Source organism: Sturnus vulgaris, chromosome 4 (genome assembly GCF_052056855.1).
Source record: "Sturnus vulgaris isolate bStuVul1 chromosome 4, bStuVul1.hap1, whole genome shotgun sequence".
Classification (NCBI taxonomy): domain Eukaryota; kingdom Metazoa; phylum Chordata; class Aves; order Passeriformes; family Sturnidae; genus Sturnus; species Sturnus vulgaris.
The window spans coordinates 160011-184050 of record NC_142246.1 but is presented as its reverse complement, the minus strand read 5'-3'; the positions used below and the strand labels follow the sequence as shown (position 1 = coordinate 184050).

At 44.6% G+C, this 24040-nt stretch overlaps 1 protein-coding gene across 1 annotated transcript in view; it reads right to left on the bottom strand.

Annotated features, from left to right (window-relative positions):
- ATRN (attractin) overlaps positions 1 to 24040 on the bottom strand; it is a 141449-nt gene that overhangs the window by 44606 nt on the left and 72803 nt on the right. The window contains exons 19-24 of the mRNA XM_014891421.2: positions 23527 to 23664; positions 17767 to 17860; positions 16433 to 16485; positions 14774 to 14868; positions 13708 to 13786; positions 13159 to 13316 (exon numbers count right to left, since the gene is read on the bottom strand). Of these exons, the coding sequence (XP_014746907.2) occupies positions 13159 to 13316; positions 13708 to 13786; positions 14774 to 14868; positions 16433 to 16485; positions 17767 to 17860; positions 23527 to 23664 (617 nt within the window). The remainder of the gene's footprint in view (positions 1 to 13158; positions 13317 to 13707; positions 13787 to 14773; positions 14869 to 16432; positions 16486 to 17766; positions 17861 to 23526; positions 23665 to 24040) is intronic.

Sequence of the window (24040 nt, the reverse complement as noted above, 5' to 3'; positions counted from 1 at the left end):
GGGTCACAGGGGTATTCCTATCAGCCCTTTACACTCAATGGAAACCCCATCTGTAATTCAGTTGATCAGTGCAGGTGCCTAATAATAAATAACAAAAAATTATTGCCTGACCAGTTCCATAACAGAACTGTTAACACTGAGGCACACAAAGACATCTATTTGTAGACTCTTAAATTTATATAGTTTACATTTCCATGGTGCATCCTTGTCCTTGGTTTCATGGATGATGTAGAAGTTCCATTTGTTGCCTAAAGAGGGGCAAAAGCTATTGCAGCTGCCCTGGGACACCTCACCTGGCCTCCACCTGCTGCTCCAGAATCACAGAATGGTTTGGGTTGGAAGGGCCCTTAAAGCTCTGGGCAGGGACACCCTCCACTAGACCAGGTTGCTCCAAGCCCCATCCAACAGCTTTTGGATGAATCCCAATCACACCAAGGGTGCAGAAGGACATTTTCTTTCAGAGGCACCATAGGTCTCTGTTTTAAATGAACAGCAAAACTGCTCCCAAATTTGGAGGTTAGGTAGAAAATGTAACCTGATCCACAGGGACAGATTCACCAGAGAGAAAGTGAAACCTTAGGTTTCAGAGAAGAAAGGATCTTAACAGGAGTTAACTGTAACTTGAAAAACTCTGACACACAACAAGTTGAAGTGGAGCATGATTTGGAGGTGGGAGATCCCAGAGAGTTTGTAATGCACCTGATGCTGCAGGTGTGGACAGCAGAAGCAGCACTGCAAGGGGCTCTGAGCTCCCCTGAAGCCTTCTCTTCTCCAGGCTGGACACCCCAGCTCTCAGAGCAGAGAGGCTCCAGCACCTGGAGCACCTCCATGGCCTCCCCTGGACCAGCTCCTCATCTACTGAACAGTTCACCCAGCAAATCCATCTTTCTCCAAATCACACAGAACCTGGTGCAGCTGAAGAGGCTCCCATGCTCACATTTGCATTCTACAACAAGCAAAACTAAAATCCTCACTCAAATTTGATTTTCACACCTACTACTCTGAGTCCCTCTGCTCCTGCGTGAAGGATGAAGGAGATTAATGCCTGCTGCAATATTAACTGAGCCATTGAGCTTTATGGCACAAGTACTCGCTACTGTGCAAATATAAAACCTGCTTCACTTCTGAACTTATTCTGAGATGAAAATCGATTTATATTCCAATACTGTGCTGCCTTCCTGCAGCAGTCACAAATTGTCACTTCTCAGCTAATTGGCTGCAGTCAGCAGTTGGCTCAGAAATGCCAATTATACATGTTTTGTCTTCCCATGTGAACTCTCTCGTGGTGTGCAGAGTGAACACAGGCACGACTGTCTCTAAATTAAAAACAGTGCTTAAGATGTGGTCCCAAATTTCACTGCATCCCAGATATTATCACACAAATCTGATAAATGAGAAGAATTTGTTCAATAATCAGCCAGGGGTTGAATTCTGATGCTCATCTAAATTTAAAGTGCACTAAGAAATAAAATTCTGGGAAGTCTCGTAATTGAAACAGCAAAGTCTGCTCAGAGCCTGCACACCTCCCCATGACAGAACCACAGCCCAAGAAAGCCAAGGCAGGGCCAGAAAAAACTCAGTTCTTCTCAATCCTCAGTGAATTCTCTGAACTTCTCAGTTCTTCTTTCAGGCCACTTACAAGAAGAAAGACATTGAGCGGCTGGAGCATGTCCAGGAAAGGGAATGGAGCTGGGAAGAGGCTGGAGAATTCCTGAGGGAGCTGGGAAGGGGCTGGAGAATTCCTGAGGGAGCTGGGAAGGGGCTGGAGAATTCCTGAGGGAGCTGGGAAGGGGCTGGAGAATTCCTGGGGGGGCTGGAGAATTCCTGAGGGAGCTGGGAAGGGAATGGAGAATTCCTGAGGGAGCTGGGAAAGGGCTGGAGAATTCCTGAGGGAGCTGGGAAGGGGCTGGAGAATTCCTGAGGGGGCTGGGAAGGGGCTGGAGAATTCCTGGGGGAGCTGGGAAGGGGCTGGAGAATTCCTGAGGGAGCTGGGAAGGGAATGGAGAATTCCTGAGGGGGCTGGGAAGGGGCTGAGCCTGGAGAAAAGGAGGCTCAGGGGGGACCTTGTGGCTCTGCACAACTCCCTGACAGGAGGGGACAGCCGGGGGGATTTGGGGTCTGGGAACAGGGACAGGAGGAGAGGGAACGGCCTCAAGTTGTGCCAGGGGAGGCTCAGGGTGGATATTGGGGCTGTCCTGCCCTGGCACAGCTGCCCAGGGTGGTGAAGGAGCACCTCTCCCTGGAGGGATTCAACAGCCCTGTACAGGTGGCACTTGGGGACATGGCAGCGGTGGCCTTGGCAGTGCTGGGGAACAGCACGGCTCTATGGTCTTAGAGGGTTTTCCATCATAAGTAATTCTGTGATCCTGCAATTGCAACAATTATTCTGGAGACAAGGAAGCCCTGAGGTGCTTGGAAAAAGCAGTAAAAAATAAAGATCCTAAACCTTGAGACAGAAGACAAGTCACCAGCAGGAAAACACCCCAATCCTCTGAGTTCCAGGTCCTCAAGCACCTCCCTCCAGTCTCAGCCACTGCAGCGTGGAGGCATTTGGGATGGATCCCGCTGCCTTTGGGATGGATGGGTCCCACTCCCTTTGGGATGGATGGATCCTGCTGCCTTTGGGATGGATGGGTCCCACTCCCTTTGGGATGGATGGATCCTGCTGCCTTTGGGATGGATGGGTCCCACTCCCTTTGGGATGGATGGATCCTGCTGCCTTTGGGATGGATGGGTCCCATTCCCTTTGGGATGGATGGATCCTGCTGCCTTTGGGATGGATGGGTCCCATTCCCTTTGGGATGGATGGATCCTGCTGCCTTTGGGATGGATGGGTCCCACTCCCTTTGGGATGGATGGGTCCCATTCCCTTTGGGATGGATGGGTCCCACTCCCTTTGGGATGGATGGATCCCATTCCCTTTGGGATGGATGGATCCTGCTCCCTTTGGGATGGATGGGTCCTGCTGCCTTTGGGATGGATGGATCCCATTCCCTTTGGGATGGATGGGTCCCACTCCCTTTGGGATGGATGGATCCTGCTCCCTTTGGGATGGATGGATCCCATTCCCTTTGGGATGGATGGATCCTGCTCCCTTTGGGATGGATGGATCCCATTCCCTTTGGGATGGATGGATCCCACTCCCTTTGGGATGGATGGATCCCACTCCCTTTGGGATGGATGGATCCCATTCCCTTTGGGATGGATGGATCCTGCTCCCTGGCTTTGTGCCCAGCACAGCTCTGACACCATCTGCCTGCAGGCTCCATTACATTTGGGAGCATACCAACTATTGCTGGAGAGTTTCAGCATGGAAAAAATTAAAACTTTAGCACATAACAGCTCAAAGTTTCACTCAGACCCTCAAAGTCCAGTAAAAATGAGCTTTACAATCTATTGGGCTTAAAAGGAATAAAAGTTGTTCTCCTAAAGAGCAGGTGATGTAAGTACTCAAGAGGGAACTGAGAATAAAAAATATAAAACAGCCAAAGCAATATTTGCAAGTTTACTTTTTTTTAGGCTTCAATATAGCTGACAGATGGAAACAGGCAAAACCTTCTGTCTTGCATCATTTCTGACCAGGCAAAACAGGGGAAAAAATGCACGGCAGAGTTCAGATTTGCAGTGGTATTAATGGGGAAAACAAGCTCAGTCTCCTTCCCCGAGGAGGCTGAGAGTTCCAAGGATCATACTGGATGAGAAATTTAACATGTTTATCAACCTGCAGCAAAACATCCTGTAATGTGCCAGCTGCAGGAATCTCATCTTTAATAAAGTAAAGTAGCAAAGTAAGAGTATCTATATTTATACATGTTGCATATAGAATCATAGAATGGTTTGGGTTGGAAGGGACCTCAAAGATTATCTAGTTCCAGGCCCAAAGTAAATATGTATTTATATACATAACCAACTAAAAATATCTTTGAATAACAACATTGTCACATTATTACACAACACTGAAGCCACAAGTGGTCTCAAACCTGGTGTCACATCATGACCTGAAGTGGCAGTAATTAAAACTCTCCGAATTTACTTTAAAGAAACCACAAAGCACCAGGATCAGTTTTAAAGAGAAAGGAAATCAGAATCATAGGGCTGGGCTGTTTTATTTATCACACGTTTTTCTGTTGGGAGCCTTAGCAATGCTTTGGTGTTCAAGTAATCTTAACGTGAAAAAAATAACGATGCTGGGCAGGGCAGAATGAACAACCTCTCTCTAAGTTCTCATATCTGCATTAAAAAGGCCAGATAGTCACTGCCTCTCACCAAAGGATTTCTAGAACATGTAATTCACTCTTTCGTCATGAAGAATTGCCCAGCAAAATACTGAAGTGACAAATCAATCGATGGAATTTACTTCAACTCTCAGTCAAAATATTAATGTAATTTATTGATTCTTTGGGTCTGGGTGTGGGAAGATGGATGGTGCCAATCTTGCATTCAAAACAGACTGGTTTAAGAAGTAACTATACATGACACTACTCAAAAAAATAATTTAGGAGAGAACCAATTTAAGAAAAAAACTCTATGAAATCCCCAATCATCCCAGAAATTTATTCCCATACAGGACTGTGACAGACCCTGCCTGACCCCAGCTCTTCCTTGCCAACACTGCTGTGAGCAACATTCGTCAATTCAGTAAAAAAATTCAAAAATAATACAAATACCTTCATCTCCCTTCCAACCCAAACCATTCCATGAATCTCTGAGAAAAATCCTCCCCAAAACAGCACCTGGGAAAAGTCTGGCATGAACAATTTCCAGGGTTGCTGACACTACAACCTCCTGTAAAAAGAACTGAAGAGGCACCACATCCTGCCAAGGGTTAACTGCCTGTGAGACAAATCCTCCTTTTAAAGGATCTAAGAAGGTGCTAGCAAAACTATTACTTAATTGAAAAGGAAACAACTTCTAAAAGGAGAAAAATGTCATCGGTTGATGTCAAAAATACGGTGGCAGGAGCAGATAAAAGCCAACAGCTGTTTCATGTTTTAAAGGACCATTTAACTGTTCTGTTTTAAAACTTTCCATCCCACAGCAGAAGATGTCAGTTTGCCTGAAAAATCAGCATGTAATTGCACGTCTCCAAAAGTAATTACATTCAACAGCAAATTTAATCAGATTAACAAATTGATTTACGTTTCATTGTTGGGTTTCAAGAAAACCTTTCACATGGCAAGAGAGCTGCAGGGAGAGAGGCTCAAAAGCACCTGCAGTAAGAGCTAAAGAAAGGCAAGGGACATCATTAGCAAGCAACTTCAGCATTACAATGCTTTCAGAAGCAACAGAAAAAAAGAGCATTTTTGGAATAAAGGGTCCCAGAAAGTTGAGGATTATTTTATCTCTGCACTTGTATCTCTTCCTTGTTAAATATGCATGAGGCACATGAGGACCTGGCAGGAAAGGCGTCCAGTTAAGCAACCTCCCTGCGATTTCAAGCACACACAATTACTTTATCAAAGCAATCCCTACCTGTCTGAATGTGTTTTACTCTCTTTGGCCAACAAGGACACTTCTTGTTTGCCCTCACCAAGAGCTCTCATTCAATGAGCCTGTTGCTTTTCATTTGAGAATGACACTAATTTACAGAAAGGCTGGAAACCTCCATGGGCCATGTCCAGTCCTTATGTCCTGTACCAAATTCCTACTGCATCTTCCAGAGAGGAATCAAGGCATTAGAGACAGTTCAAACCCTGCTTTTAAATGTGGATGGTTTCTTCACTCGTTCTTTTTCCATGTACTAGCAAAGCCTTTTAGTCAGGCTGTAAACCTCAAAGAGGGAAATGCAGAGAGCATCACTGCTGGCAATGATCATGCCTCCTGAAAGAGGCTGAAAGCCTAAAATAAAAGGAATGTGTGGGATCTGCTGCTCTGTTTTGGGCCCCATCTCACCTGGCAGGAGCTAAGGGTACCCCAAAGCTTTCCTTGGCTGTAGCAAATATCATCCATCATTTAGCTCTGGAAGAAAACAAATGCTTCCTGAACAACACTAAACGTGAATGGCACGTAAAATTAAAGCTTAATTGAAAGTGGTATTAAAATTCTTGCTAATTCAGACCACCTGCTTTAGGGGTAATGTTGCCAATAAAACTAGCAGGGTGATGGGGAAGAGCATTAGAAGAATAATTTTAGATCAAAACTGCTTTAATGAAGGAGCTTTACCTTGAACAATGAGAATTTCAGAAGGTTTCAGTATTTACATTCTGGAGGACACAACAGTAATGAAATATTGAAATAAATAATGATAAACATGAGAGCAAGAGCTTTGAAGATTGTAGAGTCTTCTTGAAAATTTAATTCCTGGCCGCTTGCAAAATATTGGCTAATATTTCCAACTTCAATAGCCACGTTCAGCATAAGAAAACACAAGAGCCATTTCTGAGCAGAGTCTCAGTCTAGAGTATAATTCATCTTGACTCTGAAACGCAGCTGACACCAGGTGGCTCCCCCTGCACTTTGCCTCCATGCTAAGACAGGAAATACCTCCAGGCTAAGGAAAAGACCCAATTCCAGCATCACTGCCAGCCCTGCTAAACTGAAGAGATGTGAAGGGAGTTTGCTCTCCTACATCCCTACAGACATTTTCACATTTCACTGAAACCAGGGGGAACTGTTCCCAGGTCAAAGGAGGCAATTAGTAACTATAACACTTCGGGAAACCCTTGGGTTGCAGAGAGAGGCAGAGAAGTCTTTTGATGCCTGTGAAACAACAGAGCTTCAGCTGTTCCCTTAAAACAACTCAGGATAAAAGAAAAGGTCTTAAAAAAATGAGTAGTCACAGGTCTAGCATACAAGGCACTGGAATCCAACAAAGTGCCAGTTCCAAAAGGTTTAATGGGAGCACAGTCGTACCCTCACATCTATCAGAAATCTCACTTCATGCAGCACTGCAGCTCTTCACTGGAGCACTAAAATGAGCATTTTCCTTCCCAAGCTGGATTCAGTCATCCTGGCAATGGGAACTTAAGAAAAGCAACAGAAAGCAGAGAGGGAGGGCCTCAAAGGAAGGGGTTCATTAAAGAGCACCTCAGCTACTGGCTGACATCTCACTCCTGGGGGTGGCAGCTGCAGTGGATCTGCAGAGAGCAGCTGGAGCTCTGACACCTGGATTTCTCCTGTGGAGCCAGGCTGGGCGAGCTGGGGTGTTGAGCCTGGGAAGAGAAGGCTCTGCAATGACCTTAGAGCCCTCCCAGGGCCTGAAGGGGCTCCAGGAGAGCTGGACAGGGACTGGGGACAGGGGATGGAGTTCCAGGACAAGGGGGAATGGTTTCCCACTGCTAGAGGGAAGAGTTAGGTGTTATTTGAAATTCCTCCCTGTGAGGTCATGGCACAGGCTGCCACGAGAAGCTGTGAGTGCCCCATCCCTGGAATTGTAGCAGGCCAGGCTGGATGGACTTGGAGCACCCTGGGGTAGTGGAAAGTGTCCCTGACCATGACAGGGGTTGGAATTAGAGGGTCTTTAAGGTTCCTTCCAATCCAAACCCATCTGTGATTCCAGGATTCTATGTGCCACTCCAAACATAGTCACCTGTGACAGTCACTTGGATCATTAGCAAAAGAAAGCACCACAGACCAAATTCTGGTTTAATTCCAGCATGTTTGAGCCTGTCCTCAATTCCCAGGCCTCCCATTAGTGACAGTGTCTGCTCTCGACCTCCTGACACCTCCTGTGCCAGCTGCAGTCCACTGAAGGGCCATGAATTGTTTCCACCTTTCAGTTCACCACTCACCCTCCCAGCAGAGGAACCAGAAAGCAACGCAGCATTTTGAGTGTGTTCACCAGCACCTTCCTACCAGGGTAAACAGCACGTTTGGAGATAGAATCATTATGACAACACACGATGTGACTGAGTTAAGCAATCCACAGATTGTCTTTAGGATCCCTCCAATCCTGTTTGTTCCATGAACTATCTGTGTAGAAAGGGATAAAGATAGAAGGGACGCTATATAGATAGACCACCCTGAAATAAGTCAGGTAGAGGAAACCAGAAGAAAGTTTGAGAAACTAAAATTGAAGGCAGCAGAGGCAATTTTAGCTATTTTTCCATTACAGCCTTTATGAAATCTGAGTGGAAGGCAACAATTTCAGCGAGTTGAATGTTTCCCACTGGTTCTCAAGTGCTCTTCAAACAGTGGGAGCTATGCAATGCTGCTGCAGCCTCCACCACGCTGCTCATGCAGTGATGCTGTGTAGTCACAGTGGCACTTTTTGAAGCCCAACACAACGATGAATTGCCAAGAAAATGGTATATAGTGAATACCTAATGAGATTTTGCAAATGGTACATTTTGTATGCAAAGGCTGCAAAATTCCTTCTCCTCTTTCTGTTTCTTGAAGCATTTGGTTCATAATTAACATTTAAGCGTGTTCAAATCAAAATCCTTCAACCAACACAAAGGAAAGAGGGGAGGCAATTGCCAGTTAATGATACAATTACAAACTGCTTTTGCCTTAATCAGCTCCTAAACGTCTTACACAGTCTCAGAATGTGGAGATCAATGCAAGATGCTTGAAATCTGAGAGGAAAAAATCGAATATCAAATGGGACAGAATGTTAGTGAATATAAACAATAGTTTGGGTATGAAACAAGACTAAAGCACTGATTTCTATTTAGTGAGTGGTAGCAAACACCATCAGCAGTAAATTGTGACGGAGCAGAAAGCTCACTGGCAGGGGACAGCTTCCTGTATTAGTAGGTGGAATTTTCACCCCCCTGTACACTCTGGAGAGGGATTCACTCACTGGACTCGGCCCAGGTAAATACACACAAGTTTAAACAGTGTTAAAACCTGCTGACATTTACACAGGTATCCGAGAGAGTTTCAAATTCTCCCCATGAACTACTTGTCAGCTCCAGAACTGCAGTTTCACCTCAGAGTCAGCTGACTTTCCATGGACTGAAACCCGTGAAGAGAACTCCTCTGAAAGCTTCTGCATGGAATTCCTTTGCTTCTTCCTGTGCTATTGTACAGCTGGTTATTTATAGCCAATGTCTCTCCTCTACTCTGAGCTTCGTTTGGAAAGAACAACAAAGCAAACTCACAATGAAGATTATGCAAAGAGGAAGAATAGTGGAGAAGAGATTGCTATTACATTTACATAAGTGAAAATAAACCTCAACCCTTCAGTACCCACTAATGTCCTTTCCTAAAGGGTGCACTCCCAGTCTGGGGGAAGATAGGGAATATTTAGAGCAAAGCTGAAGAGAGGAAGGTGAAGAGTTGGGGTTTGCTTCAAAACTCCGTGTGTCCAAAATTCCGTGTGTCCAATGTTTGCAGCAACGATGAGCTCACAAAGCAGAGAGAATGGAAACATCCAGACACCACTGACAAGACCTTACCCGGATTTTCAGGAAAGTTTAGCAAGGTAAGGCTTTAAGGAAGGCTTCCTTCATGCTTGCAACTGCTCAGAAAGGAGGAATTAGGAAGAGGAGTGCTGCACTTTGAAGGCTTTCTGCATTTTGCTGCTTTAGTTCTTTTACTGAATAATCACTTTAAGTCATTAACCAGGCAGGAAAAGACATCCTAAACCAATATACTTTAAAAAAGAAACGAACTGAAGTGGTTTGAAAAAGAAGTGGAGCAAGACGGAGAAAGAAGAGCCAGAACTGAGCATTGGCAGGGACACAGCCATCTCTTACAAAAAGGAGCATTTCTACTTCCCAAATGCAGATTTTAACAGGCAAGGAGAGAGAATGAGTAAGAGACAGATTTCAATCAAGGACTTCAAGATAAAGTTTGTAATACTTAGGAAAAAAAAAAGGTGAATTGTAGAATTGCTTTACAGTAAAAAATATATTTATAAAGTTTTCAGTTGTAAGATTTTGTACAGACATAAACGCTCCTGTTTAAATACATGTATTGTATTGAAATTGAAAATAAACCAGGACAAGTGAGTGTAGGCACAATGACAGTTTACTAAGATAGTCAAACAAAGAATCAACCCCTAAAAATATGATTTGGACATGCTGCACTGTCCAGGAGCAGCCCAAACACACGCATGAGCTGCCACGTGATGCACACACATGAGGACAGAATAATTTCCAGCATCTTGGCAGGAACACAGTTTTCCTGACTTTGACATACTCTATTAAAATCAGTGTAATTTCCAAAGGGAAACTGAAACATGTTCTGTAGCTGCATGACAGTTTAATAGTGGAAGTGCAATGAGGAATACTGTAGCAGACAAGCTAGGAGATAAGAGATCACTTTGCATCCTACCCATACTGCAACATGGAGTTTTAATTAACAAGCCAGTCTGCCCTGAAGGACTGATCCCAACAGCTCAGGAACTTTTCTGCAGTGAAATCAGGGATGAACTCCTTGGAAAAACAAATGAGAGAAGGAAAGCTCTGAATAAAAATTATTCCTGAGAAGAATGCAGCATGGGATGAGACAAGGACTGATGGCCAGGAAGTCTTAAAATCACAGAATGAGAGAATAGGGTGGGTTGGAAAGGATCTTAAAGCTCATCTCAATCCAAGCCCTGCCATGGGCAAGGACACCTTCACCATCCCAGGGTGCTCCAAGCCCTGTCCAACCTGGCCTCGAACACTTCCAGGGACGGAGCAGCCACAGCTGCTCTGGGAATTTGTCCAAAAAATCTTTGCCCAAAGACCTGTACCATGATTTAGCTTCTATTTTATCATATTGAATACAAACTACAGACAGCCACGACTTCACAGATGAAAAAAACTGGGGCATGGAAAGGACAGGTAGGAGCACAGAGTGAACTGAGGGAAGCTGAACCCATCACAGCAGATTGCACAAGACCTGAAAGGACACGGTGAGTCCTGCTTTTAGCCATGCACTGAAGAGGAAACTAAGAGAAATTCTATGGACCACAGATTGCTGGTAGCTGCCAGACTTCTTCACAAAAACTGTGTCTCAATGAATAAGAGCTGATGCTATTTTGGACTTTGTTTTGGCAAGTAATAAAGACATTAAGAAGAGGTGGTGATAAAACATTAACTTGGATTGAGTGCATACAAGCACATTCACATTAAATTAAGGATAAAGAGAGGTTAAGTGTTTTAAGAGAATCAAAGTTCACTCTTTAACTATGAGAAACGAAATCAAACAATAAAATCAAATGGACTAAGGAGATCAGGAATGGGAAAGCTGCCATCTAAATATTTCTCTCAGGTCAAAGATGCAAAACTATTTGAAAGCTGTATCCTCAGAGCTAACCTCAAAAGGGACATGAGGATCAATTAAAGAGACTTTGTATTAAGGAAAGGATTCATTAGCAATGTCCTTAAAGCCAGCAAGAAGTAGAGAGAGAAAATAAGAACTGCCAGAAGTCAAGCTGTGCCATTGCTCAGCAAATGAAAACAAAGCAGCACGAGATGTGTCAACCACACAAGTAAAGGAAACCAGGAAGGGAAGGGAAGAGAGGAAGAGAGGATGCTTTAAGGAGAGATAAGAGAAAAACAAATCAGCTGTATCCTTAACACTCAGTTCTGCAGCAATAAATAACAAAGAAACAAATCAGGGTAAGGTACAGTCCAGCTGATTATGGAAAATAAAGTATCAATCAAAATAACTCATAAGGTTAAAAAAAAAATCTTTTTTTTCCTGACATCTGCAATTAGGAATTTGATGAAAGAGAAGCTCAAATATTTAAAAACATATTTGCACAAGTGCTCACCTTTGTACACAGATGCTACTTCCCCTACAACAAGTAGTACTTCCATGAAAATGAGGAGGTTTGGGACTTACTATTTGAGTATCCAATGACATTAAGATTTTACACTGCAGCTCATCAACTCCTCCATATTTAAATATTAGGACTTGAAAATAAACTAAGACTTTACCAGTTTATGAAGTAAAAACTCTCCAGTTGCAAACTGATTACCAAAACTGTGATATTAAAAAGAGCCCAAAGCCAACCTGCCAAATCTTCAGTTTGCAATCAACAAGACAAAGTTTCCCAAGTAATTAAAACCCTTTGTCTTTAGGAGAAGGTGATAAAGACATTTCACAAGCAGTCCTAATACTTTTTTAAAAAATCGGGAAAAATATCATTATAGCTTAAGGACCTTTTTTCCAGGTGGATCTCATTTTCTTGCTCAATATTATCCTGTGCATTATTTTTTTGAAAGAGTGAGTTTGCCTGACCAATACATTTGAAATACCAAGTACATTAATGTACAGTGACAGCTTTCACAAAACAATCAGATGAACAAGGGTGAAGATGGAAAAATTTGGGTTCCCATATTTGACCAAGTTTCTTAAATAAGGCAGAATTCAAATATGTCAAATATTCATATGTCAAGCTTTATTTGAGATCTGTGGTTATGCCATCCCTGGAACTGTTCAAGGCTGGACAGGGCTTGGAGCAAGCTGGGGTAGTGAAAGCTGTCCCTGCCCATGGCAGCAGCTGGAAAAGATTTTCTATAAAGTCCCTTCCAACCCAAACCATTCCATGATCTCTGTTCCAGACCTTGAAGGCCTTTGTCCTTCAAACACCCACATCACTCTGAGCACACAGGGAGCTGATACTTGCCCAACCCACTGGGAGAAGGTGGCCGAGGCTGCTCTCAATTGTGAGCTGCCTCAGGATCTGTTTTTGCAATCACAGAGTGATTTTGTCCAATTTTATGACCACCAAGCTTCATCCACTGCTTCTCCTGCAGCTTCATCACCACAGCCAGCCTGGCCCTGCCTGCCAACCACCTACCCTGAATAAAGGCAAAGGAGGAGCTGCTTGTCCAGCCCGAGGCAGCAGCAGGAGGAAGGGGGGCCCTTGAGCTGTGCCTTTTGAGTACCAGGCACTAAAGAGCCACTGAAGCATTTCCTCTGTCTGCTCTTTCCAGGCTTGTTTCCAGCTCTACCAGCCCTTCTCTGCAACATCACTACCTGCACATTTGAAGTCAGACACCTCATCAAACACAGCCTGTTAATAAATAAGTGCCTCTCTTGATTTCACAGCACATCTTCAGATCTGCTGGGCTGAGGCAGCATCAGAAGATGCCTCACACCTCCCCCCCCTTATCCAGGAACATCAAACTCTGTCTGCTCTGGGATTACACCAGGCTCTGGGATTACACCAGGCTGCTCCAGCTTGGACAACTCCATGCACACCAAACTGCCACAGCTCTTGAGAGAAATAAAAAAAGCACCTTTAACAATCTGACATCTATTAGCAGCTCTTACCTGTATTTTGATGGGCCAGGTGAAATTGCTGACATAAACAAAGAATGTGATGTTCGGGTTGTTGCGGAAATCAAATTTCTCATTGGAGAAACTGTCCTTATATTCTTTTACATTGGTTCTGGAAACAACTGGAATTTCCTCCCCAGCCTGAGTACCAGCTGTTGTAAGGAACAGCAGGAAAAGATATTTCAATTTGTATTTAAGTAAACAAATAAAAGGACGAATCATCCTAAATAAGAATTTTTTTTAAATGAACTATTCATTCAAAACCAACTGTTAAGCTGCACTGCATTATCAAAATCACTGTGTGCCAAGATGCTGCATTTTTAAAAATCAAATTTGCAATTTTAGTGTTTACAGAATACACTAATAAAGTTGAAAACACAGGGTTTTCAAACATTTTACTTCCCCCCTCAGGCTGACAATTTAAGAACTATGCAAAAAATACACAGGTTAAAAACTCCTCAAGTTTTCCCAATTAAATTTGACTTTTTCAGAAACCGATAAATGAAAGAAACTCCTGAGTTACTTAGATCATCCTCAATTTACCTGCAAAACTTGTGGACCAAGTAATGTTGAGGTTGAAGTTTTTAGATGCATTGATGAACATGTCCAGGTCTCTGTTTTGCTAAAGAAAGAAACAAAAAAGAAAACCCGTTTTTAGGATAAGCAGTTTTACTGTACTGTTTCCTAGGAAATCGTTGCTACAAAAAAAAATATTGAAATTTGTTACTTACATTAAAAAAATACATCAAGCTAAAACTATGTACTATATTATCTGAAAGAAGTATTCTCTTCCTCAAGGAAAACATAACAAAGGATAAAGAAGTCATATGGATAGAATATCACAGGAAGAATTGAGACACAAGATATGGATAAAAACAAGCAAAGCATCTGTGCTCTGGAGACAGGCTGAGAGAGATGGGATTGCTCAGCCTGCAGAAGAGAAGGGCCTGAAGGGCTCCAGGAGAGCTGGAACTGGGGACAAGGCCTGGAGGGACAGGACACAGGGAATGGCTCCCACTGCCAGAGGGCAGGGCTGGATGGGATCTTGGGAATGAGGAATTGTTCCCTGGCAGGGTGGGCAGGGCTGGATGGGATCTTGGGAATGAGGAATTGTTCTCTGGCAGGGTGGGCAGGGCTGGATGGGATCTTGGGAATGAGGAGTTGTTCCCTGGCAGGGTGGGCAGGGCTGGCACAGGGTGCCCAGAGCAGCTGTGGCTGCCCCTGGATCCCTGGCAGTGCCCAGGGCCAGGCTGGACAGGGCTGGGATCACCTGGGACAGTGGGGCCATGGCAGGGGGGGTTTGGAGCAGGACGAGCTTTAAGGTCCCTCCCAACCCTAACTGTTCTGTGATATAAACACAACTAGAACGGCCCAGAGGTTGTTCCAACAACTGGAAAGAATCAAATGTGATTCCTTATCAAATTTTCCTGTGATGATTTGGGACTGCACAGCAAGCCAAGGTCAGAAAGCTCCGGTTGCTCCATGGAGCAGGACACACCTTCCATATCACAAGACTAAACCTAAAGACCCACAGAACTGTAACAATTCATTGCCTCCCGGGCCAAGAGAAGACAAAGGACAAAGTTAAAAGGGAAAATAGAAAATGTACCTCTTCAGGTGTTGCTACAAAGTTGATTGCTGTGTAATAGCGATCGTCCTCCTGGGAAAGGCTGAAGGTAAACTGATAGTCAATGAGAAGGGTATCTGTAAGGAATGCAGGACACAGTTATCCCATCACCTGGAATAAAAGAACTTCTATAAAGGAAGGCGTGATATCACTGAAGGGTTTCTTGGACAGCCAGGACATGACACTGTCATGACACTGCTAAAAATTACTCCAACCTACATAGGATCCCACACAAGGAACAAAAAATTCCAGGAGCTGAGCCTGGGGGAGGAAGAGAGGTGGCTTATACTTGCCAGGCAACAGCCTCCAGCCTTGATCTAAATCAATATTCCTACCTATACACTGTAAAAAACATGTCAAAAGATTTACTTTTCCAGCTTGCAATACCTCTGTGATCTAAGATCTAAAATTCAGCAGCTCTGTAATTCCCACTTGGAAGGGGACAATGGTCTCCCTCACTGCAGGTTTCTGTACATCAGCATGTTCTCCTGGGAGAGGTTCTACAGAGCAGCTGGCTGGTGATGAACCAGCTGCCATCCTGCTCCAGGACACATCCCAGCCAGGAGCAGCCTTTGCTCTGTCTGTCCTTCCCTGCTCCCCTGTGCCCAGGCTGCTGAAATCCACTGTGGGGATGCACTCCCCACCTCAGCACTCTTCCATTAGAGTACACTATCGTGACATATTCCCAAAGCCATGCCGAGATATTCCAAGCAATAATGACCAGAACTGACACACCAGGTGCTGTTTTTCTGTCTCCTGGTGACCTCTTGCTGGACTGGCACAAGTCACACGAGCTGCTGCTGTTGATCCACAACACAGCACAAAGAAAGTCAGGGAGTGAAACCAAGCAAGACTGCATGTGGACAGCACGAGGTTCTTCCTGGAAGCTCTGGAAAGCTTTGCCTTTCCCCCCTCCTTGCCCATTTAACCATCTCTGCCATTTCAGCAAGGAATTTGGTCATTCTTACACAGAGATGCTATGAGAAGCCAGCAGTGCCCTTGTTTGGCCCCACAAGCAGAATTCAAGCAAGTCAAAACCAGCCAGTTGATCATTTCTGTGCTGGACAAAACCACGACTGGAGACTTTATGTAATTTAAGATTCCATCTCTCCATGCCTGCCAGGCTGCTGATTGCTAATATTTGCAAATAGAAGCTGGAAAGTTTCCATTAGGTAATCTGAATCTTGGCAAAGGAACTTCTGGAACTGCATGGAAATCCAACAGTTCATTTCAGAGGAAGCCTGGCAATTCTGAAATCCATTCTAACATGGACCAGAATTTAAAATAAACAGTATTTTGCATTTATAAAAATTCTAAGGACATTCTTTGCTTTTTATCTGTTAGGAATATAGTTTAGAGTGCTCCCCGAAAGACCAGACTTCATCTCAGTCACATGAAAAACATTCAAAACATTGTTCAAAAGATCCAATCATCACACGGACCTTATCATGAAAAGTATTTTCATTCTCTTTAAACAATGTATTTGAGAAAAGTGAAGGTTTTTCGAGCTATTTTTTCAGCCCTTTCCTTAATCCTCCATATTTTAAACACATGCTGAGGCAACTGAACCAAGTTTTAAATAAGGTATTTTAAACTTCAAGCACATTTTTAATCTCCAAACAAAATCCCAAGGGTACTCACAGTAACACGTTCCTTTAAGTGGATTTCCCTGATATCTGTTTTCAACTTCACACCTGAAAAGAATATACATTTTTTAATAAATGGATTTTTTTTGCAGTTCTATTTATTCCCAGCCACTAAATACCAGAAAAACACAACCTGTGCTGATAACAGTACACCATTAAAGATGAATGTCTGAGCTAGATTAGGCTGATGAAGAAATTCCATATTCCCTGCAAGTCCAACTCAGATGCAGTAAAAATGCAATATAAAATTCTGGATATAACATTTGCATCCACTTGGAAGGTATTTATTAGCTCTTCACAATGCATGGAACTGGATTAGCTTAGCCATTTATGGCTATTCCAGGTTCTATCCTATAAATGTTTACTCATGTGAGCAATGCTTTAAAAATAAACCTGGCAATGAAATTATATGGAATTAAATTATTTCCACTAACATTACACTAAAAGCATTTCTGTTATGTTACAGAGAAACCTCCAGCAAATTTGTTGCTCTAAAACTGCTCCATTAAACTGCTTGAATGTCAAAGGCTCATTTCAGATATATTTACACTCCCACTGAACAACATCAGAGAGCATGGACGGTGAAATCCACCAATTAAAAATAAACCACTGAGGGATAAAGCAAAGCAGAGCAAGTCCAGAGGAGGCCATGGAGCTGCTGCAGGGCTGGAGCCAGGCTGGGAGAGCTGGGAATGTTCCCCTGGAGAAGGGAAGGCTCCAGGGAGAGCTCAGAGCCCCTGGCAGGGCCTGAAGGGGCTCCAGGAGAGCTGGAGAGGGACTGGGGACAAGGGACAGAGGGACAGGACACAGGGAATGGCTCCCAGTGCCAGAGGCAGGGCTGGATGGGATCTTGGGAATTAGGAATTGTTCCCTGGCAGGGTGGGCAGGGCTGGCACAAGGTGCCCAGAGCAGCTGTGGCTGATCCCTGGCAGTGCCCAGGGCCAGGCTGGATGGGGCTGGAGCAGCCTGGGACAGTGGGAGGTGTCCCTGCCCTGGCAGGGCTGGAACAGGATGAGCCCTGAGGTCCCTTCCCACACAAACCATTCTGTGATTCTACGTATAGATTGAGGGGTGGGAATTTTTTCACCCATCCCTTCTGCATGACATTCCCATTTGAAATGTTTTTAAAACTGGAATTCTTCAGGAAATCGTTCTGTTCATGATATTCCCCAGGGGAAGCATGGCTGGCTGCACTCTCAGTGCAGTCACTCAACTGCCAGGAGGAAGAAACGAGCAGGGACATCATAAGCACACCATTACAAACGGGGGGGGGCAAGGTGGTACGTGCACAATTTTTGGATTTCAGATAAGAAAGGGAAATGAACTCACAGCTGACACTCGTCTCCTTTGATCCCCTTGGTCGTGCAGAAACATTTCCCTGTGTTTGTGTTGCACACGGATGCGTGGCCATTGCACTTGCAAGCTGTTGAGCAGAGGGGGAGAAGATGCAACATTGAATGAAGAAGAGAAACAGATTCAATAGCAATTAAGTCCTTTAGTTGTCTAACTGAGATAGATACATCAGCAATTATCATGCAGATGAAAACTCATTTGGTGCTTTTTGCTTTTTTGTGCCACAGAAGGCAGATGAAAATAGAATCGTGCGTCAAAACAGAGCAAGCACAGGCTACCCAGGACTGGTGTTTTGTATGAAATCATCATCACTCTGCTTTTTAGCCTCTAAAATTCATTTAACTTCCTCTCCTATTGTTAGACAGCAGGGGTGATATCATAACTAGGAAGGAAAAGACAATATTTGAAATCATTTTGGGCTTGCTAACACATTTCAGCCAAACTCAAAACTCTTGAAGTGAAGAGTTTGGAAAATAAAACAAAGCCTGTGGGACTTCAGGGGCTTTTTCCAGAAATAAATATATAGGCCTTGGGAAAAATAATGTTTCATCAGTTCTATTCAGGAAATAATGTCATTATCAACAGCATCAGCAGAAAACATCTGGTGCTAAGATGATGATGTCCATGCTGGGAATAGTTGGGGTGCATTCCCCAATATATTTTAGGATCACTTTGCACCAAATGTCATCGAGTTGTGGTTGAAGGAAATCTGCACAGCCCTGAACTACTTCAAGTTTGAGGCATGCCCAAAACAGACCTCCTCATACACATTAGTCTGCTCAAGATGCAGCCCAGGGTAGCATGGTGGGGACATACAGGAGATTTTCTTCACAAAAATGCTCCTGATTTAAGCTAAATGCTCATATTGACACACTTTAAGACCTTTATTTATAAGATGTAGAAGAGAAACAGTCACAGTAACCCCAAAACCAACAAATAAGAACAAAGCCTACACAGCCAATTGACTTTGATACCTTGCTCACTATCACTGGAAGAACAGATTTAACAAGCTCTCCTGGCACTAGGTGCCTTTCAGGAGTCGTTGTGCCAATGCAGGTGCATGCATCTGGAGTTGTGCACAGCAGAGTGTACAACACAAGGACAAACGACACGAAGCAAAGATCTCTGGTTTATGGTCGCTGAGCCTGCTGGGAACAAGATGCTTTGGAGGCTGGAGCCTCCTTGTTAAGAGGACATATTCCTCCTCATTAAGCAGCCATGCCAATCAATCTACCAGCACATTCTTAGACATTAAATCCCCATCCTGAATATCTCTGCCAGCCTTGGACCTTATTTTAGGAATCCTTTTGATATCTTCTTTCTGTTGGCACATAATGGAAGCTATACTGTATCAGGGACACTTAATTGTGCTCCTCAGATGTGGATGAGTGGTTTCCTAGCAGCAACACAGAGCAAAATAGGAAGAAACAAAAAGGCCTGTTGTGGGAACAAGGAGACTGAATGAAAATTCAACAAAATAATTGTATTCTGTGAAGGAAACACTCTTTTCATTAATACCACTTAAAGAAAAATAAGTCTTAGTACTATTGAGAATGTCTTGTACTTCTTTCCTTATGCTTGCACAAGGGAAGCAAAGTGAAGTTGGATCAATATTCAGTATGAACACAGATGAAATTTCTATTTTAAATTTAGATTTTTAAACCTCAGGTTGTTTAAAGGCAGATTGCAGCATCTTGAGCAATAACATTAATTTATCTTTCCTTTCTGCTCTTTAGTGTATCAAGAAGACTGGACACTCAAATATCTCTATTTAAAACAACAGAATCTATTCATCTATCCACTTTCCTACAAGCCTGTAACTGGAGATCATTCACTAAAGAACTGGAATGCACAGAGACATTTCCTCGTGGCTTTTCAGAGATCTTTAAACTTTGGAAACAAACTATTGATAGAATGTTCTAGACAACCTCGCTGGAGTCTACAAAGGACAGTTTCCTGCCAGAGTCAGATGACAGAGCAGAAACTCAAAACCACTGGAAATGGCTTTTTGACTGAACCATGGTAACAGCCTGGTGATGAACCACCTTCCAGCAGATGAGTCTCCTTCCCTCTCCACAAAGCACGGGTCACAGACTCTCCCAGAGATGGTCATGGGGACTGTTACTCCTCTTTCCATGTTTGTGAAGGTCCAGCTTCCCAATGGCAACACCATCAGCCACCTGCCCCTCGCTGTTCTTCCATGGCACGTGCTCCAGGTGCCCTGCAGGGCCACCCTGAGCCCTGGCAGAGGGAATCAGGCAGGGCCATGGCACCAGGCACTCATGGGCCACCAGCAAAGGCTGCATGCATGTGCTGCCACAGCTGCAGTCCGATTCCAGGCATAATAGTGCCTCCCATTCACTTGCAAATAACTTCCTTATCTCCCACCAGCATATTTTCATGGGAAACTTTAACCAGAAAATTCAGAAAAAGCCTGAATGCAGAGAAGCACCTTGCAGCTATTTTTACACTTGATGTGCTGCATTTCCTGCCCTTCCTGATTAATACTCCTCTACTTGGACACTTCCTAAAAGCAGCCTCTGAGGAGTGATTTACCTGCCATTTAGCTATCATCTGCCTAGCTCTGTCAACACCAGGGTGTATGATGTGATGCAAACAATTTTTCCAGGGAAATAACTGCAGTTTGACTAAATATTTTCTACACAAGTAATATAATCTTGTGTTGGGAGTTTTTACAGGCATATGTAGGACTGAAGGCATTGAAATAGGAGGGCAGGGCTGGATGGGATCTTGGGAATTAGGAATTGCTCGCTGGCAGGGTGGGCAGGGCTGGCACAGGGTGCCCAGAGCAGCCCCTGGATCCCTGGCAGTGCCCAGGGCCAGGCTGGACACTGGGGCTGGAGCAGCCTGGGACAGTGGGAGGGGTCCCTGCCATGGCAGGGCAGGATGGGATTATTAGAACTCTTCCAACCCAAACCATTCCATGACCCCAGGATGTGCACCAGGCAGTGAGTGTGCAAACACAGACGTTTGTTTGTGTGTCAGGCTGGAGTGTACAACAACAGTCTCCAGCATGGCTGTGACCATGCCCTCTAAAAACAGAACAGCACTAAGTATTGCTCACAAATGCACAAGAAGAGTGAAATCAGCACATTATTAATGGGAAAGGATGAAGGGATCACAGCTCAGAGAAGGGAGAAAACAGGAGCTAGTTCTGCTGCCCATCAGCCAATCCTTATCTGAAGAATTCCCCTCTGGAAAGGTTTTCACCAAGCAAAAATGACTAATAGGCAGCAGGCAGCCTGGCTGCATCAGATAGGGTGATTTGCTCTTGCTTTCCCTTTCCCAGTCCACCTCAGTCTTTCTGCCCAGGTTCCTGCTTGCCTCATTCTTTCCCCTTCCCAGTAAACAGTGTTAAATCACAGCAAATTAAAAACCTGGGTCCAAGGCACTTGAGAGCAGAGCACTTCTGACATGAGCTACTGGTTCCATCAGATAAGGAATGAATGCTGCTCCACAATTTCTCAACACATTTTCTAATTTCTTTTTCAGGCATCTGGATGATTTCAGTCTGTCATTCATTACCCCAACAACAAACTATTTTGGGACAATCCTTATGCACAAGAGTCCAAAGGAACTTACTCTCTCCATTTCCACACACATAGAAAAGTGACATCTACCAACAGGCACATTGTGATCCAGTGATTAAACCTGAAAGCTCAGGGTAGAATTTGGTATTTTTTCAGGCAACTCAGCCTCAATTTATCCATTACTTTCAAGTAAACTTTAGAGCATTGCAAAGTATCTTCATCTGAAATGAGTTTATGAGTATCATCAGTATTTAATCTGGCAGACAATGTTGTGAAATCAAGTGTCAGGAATGCACCTTCTCCTTTGTACCCAAGTTGCTGTGCTGTCTGCTGGAATTCCATATCCCTTTGCTCTAAGGGAGGCAGCTCCACTTCATTCTTCCAGGCTGGCCACCAACCACCCACACTCATTTCACAGAAGTACTGACACTTTGAGCAATGTTATTTTTATTCTGCCTTTTCCATCACTGTATCTAATTGCCTCATTCCACCTCACTATACTCCAATAACATAATCCACTGGGACCAGCGCTGTTCAAAATCTATTGGTGACAGAGGCAGTGGGACTGAGGAACCCACAGCAAATTTGCTGGTGACAACAAACTGGTAAGGTCAGCATGCTGGAGGGAAGGGGGGACAGCCACACAGACCTAGACAGCCTCCAACAGAACCTGGACAGCACCAAAGGGCACCAGGACAGACTGGAGACATGGCACTGTGTGAATCTCATGGGGTTCAAAAAGGCCGAGTGCAAGGACTGGGGTTGGAGCAAGCCAGAGCCCAAACTCAGGATGGGGGGGAATGGCTGGAGAGCAGCCCTGGGGAGAAGGACTTGGGGGTGCTGCTGGGTGAGAGCTGGACATGACCCAGCCCAGAACCCCCCAGCCCTGGGCTGATCCCAGTGTGGGCAGCAGGAAAGGTGGGAATTGTGTCCCTGTGCCCCCTGCTCAGGTGAGACCCCACCTGCAGAGCTGCCCCAGGCCTGGATCCCAAATTCAGGAGGACGTGGAGCTGCTGGAGAGAGTCCAGAGGAGGCCCCGGAGCTGCTGCAGGGCTGGAGCCCCTCTGCTCTGGAGGCAGCCTGGGAGAGCTGGGAATGTTCCCCTGGAGAAGGGAAAATTCCAGGCAATGCTCAGAGTCCCTGCAGGGGCTCCAGGAGAGCTGGAATTGGGGACAAGGCCTGGAGGGACAGGACCCAGGGAATGGCTCCCACTGCCAGAGGGCAGGGCTGGATGGGATCTTGGGAATAGGAATTGTTCTCTGGCAGGGTGGGCAGGGCTGGCACAGGGTGCCCAGAGCAGCTGCGACTGCCCCTGGATCCCTGGACTGGGGCTTGGAGCAGCCTGGGACAGTGGGAGGTGGCACTGCACATGGCAGAGAACTGGAATGAGATGAGCTCTAAGGTCCCTTCCAATCCATACTATTCCATGATTCTAGGAAAATTTCTCAGGAGCAAGAAGCACCTTCCCTCAAATCTGCACCTCTCACAGCTGGGTTCTGGTTTACAATTGGTCTCCCCTTGCCACAACACTGAAAAATCCACAGCAGCTCGAGACCATGCCACAAGGTTGCAGGTCAAATCTCCAAGTCTTCCATATATATTTCTCAGTATTAAATGGATTGGTCTTCCAAGGAAGACTTTTTCCCAGTTTGTTAACTGGATCTTGCACAGCTGGAAACAGTTCTTTGTGCCAAGGAGTCCCAAAGCACTTTACAAACTGAAATGCAATTTTAACACGGTTCTCCTAATCCTCAACTGAAATCCAGCCAAGTCCTCAGTGAAACATAGCAAGCCTTTATGAAGCAGACTATTTTAACTATAAACACACAACACATTAACCAAATGGAATAGAAGGTGAAACTTAGATAAGCAGAAATTTGTTCAAGACATTTGGATCAACATTCTTTCTTTTAAAAACAGGATCAAACACTAAAATGCAGACATTTTTCACTGTGGTCATTCCAAGTTTAGAAAGGAGGGCATAAAATCATCTTCATGTGCAATGAAAGTATTTTCACTCAGCAGTTTGATTGTGTTTGATATGAAGAAACAAGAACTGAGCCTCGTGTGCAGGAAAGAAAACACGAATGATCAGGATATAATTCGTGTTCAGAGAGCAGAGGAATGAGCCAAGAGCGAAAAGCACGGAGGAGCTCAGTGCAAGGAGCTCAGAGGCTGCACTCACGCTGGCAGGTGCCCCCGTTGGTGGGATCCCCGTAGTAGCCAGAGATGCAGGTCTCACAGTGCCTGCCCGTGGTCAGGTTCTCACACTTCTCACAGATGCTCTCGTTCACACACTTGCTGTGCCCGTTACACTGACAGGCTGTGGAGAACAGGGAAACTGTGAGTAATGGTGCTCAAATCCAGCCCCCAGAGACCCTCAGGAGTCTGTGCTGTGCAGAGGACAAATGAAACCTTTGCATGCACCTTCCCAAGAGGTTCTTGTCTCCTGCTAGCGATACACAGACCCAACGACAGGTGTGTATCAAAAAGTGAAATTTAAAGCAACACACGGAAAACTGAAGTGCGAAGCATCGTGTGCACATTGGACTGAAAGCTGCTGGTGGGATGGATTTACAAGGAATAGGAAGGGGAGTGCTGGCTTTCTGTAAAAAACATTACTTAAAAATCATCCTAAGCATTATTAACTTAGACAACCTTCATCAAAGGAAGATCTGCCTTTCTTTGAAACAGCCTTA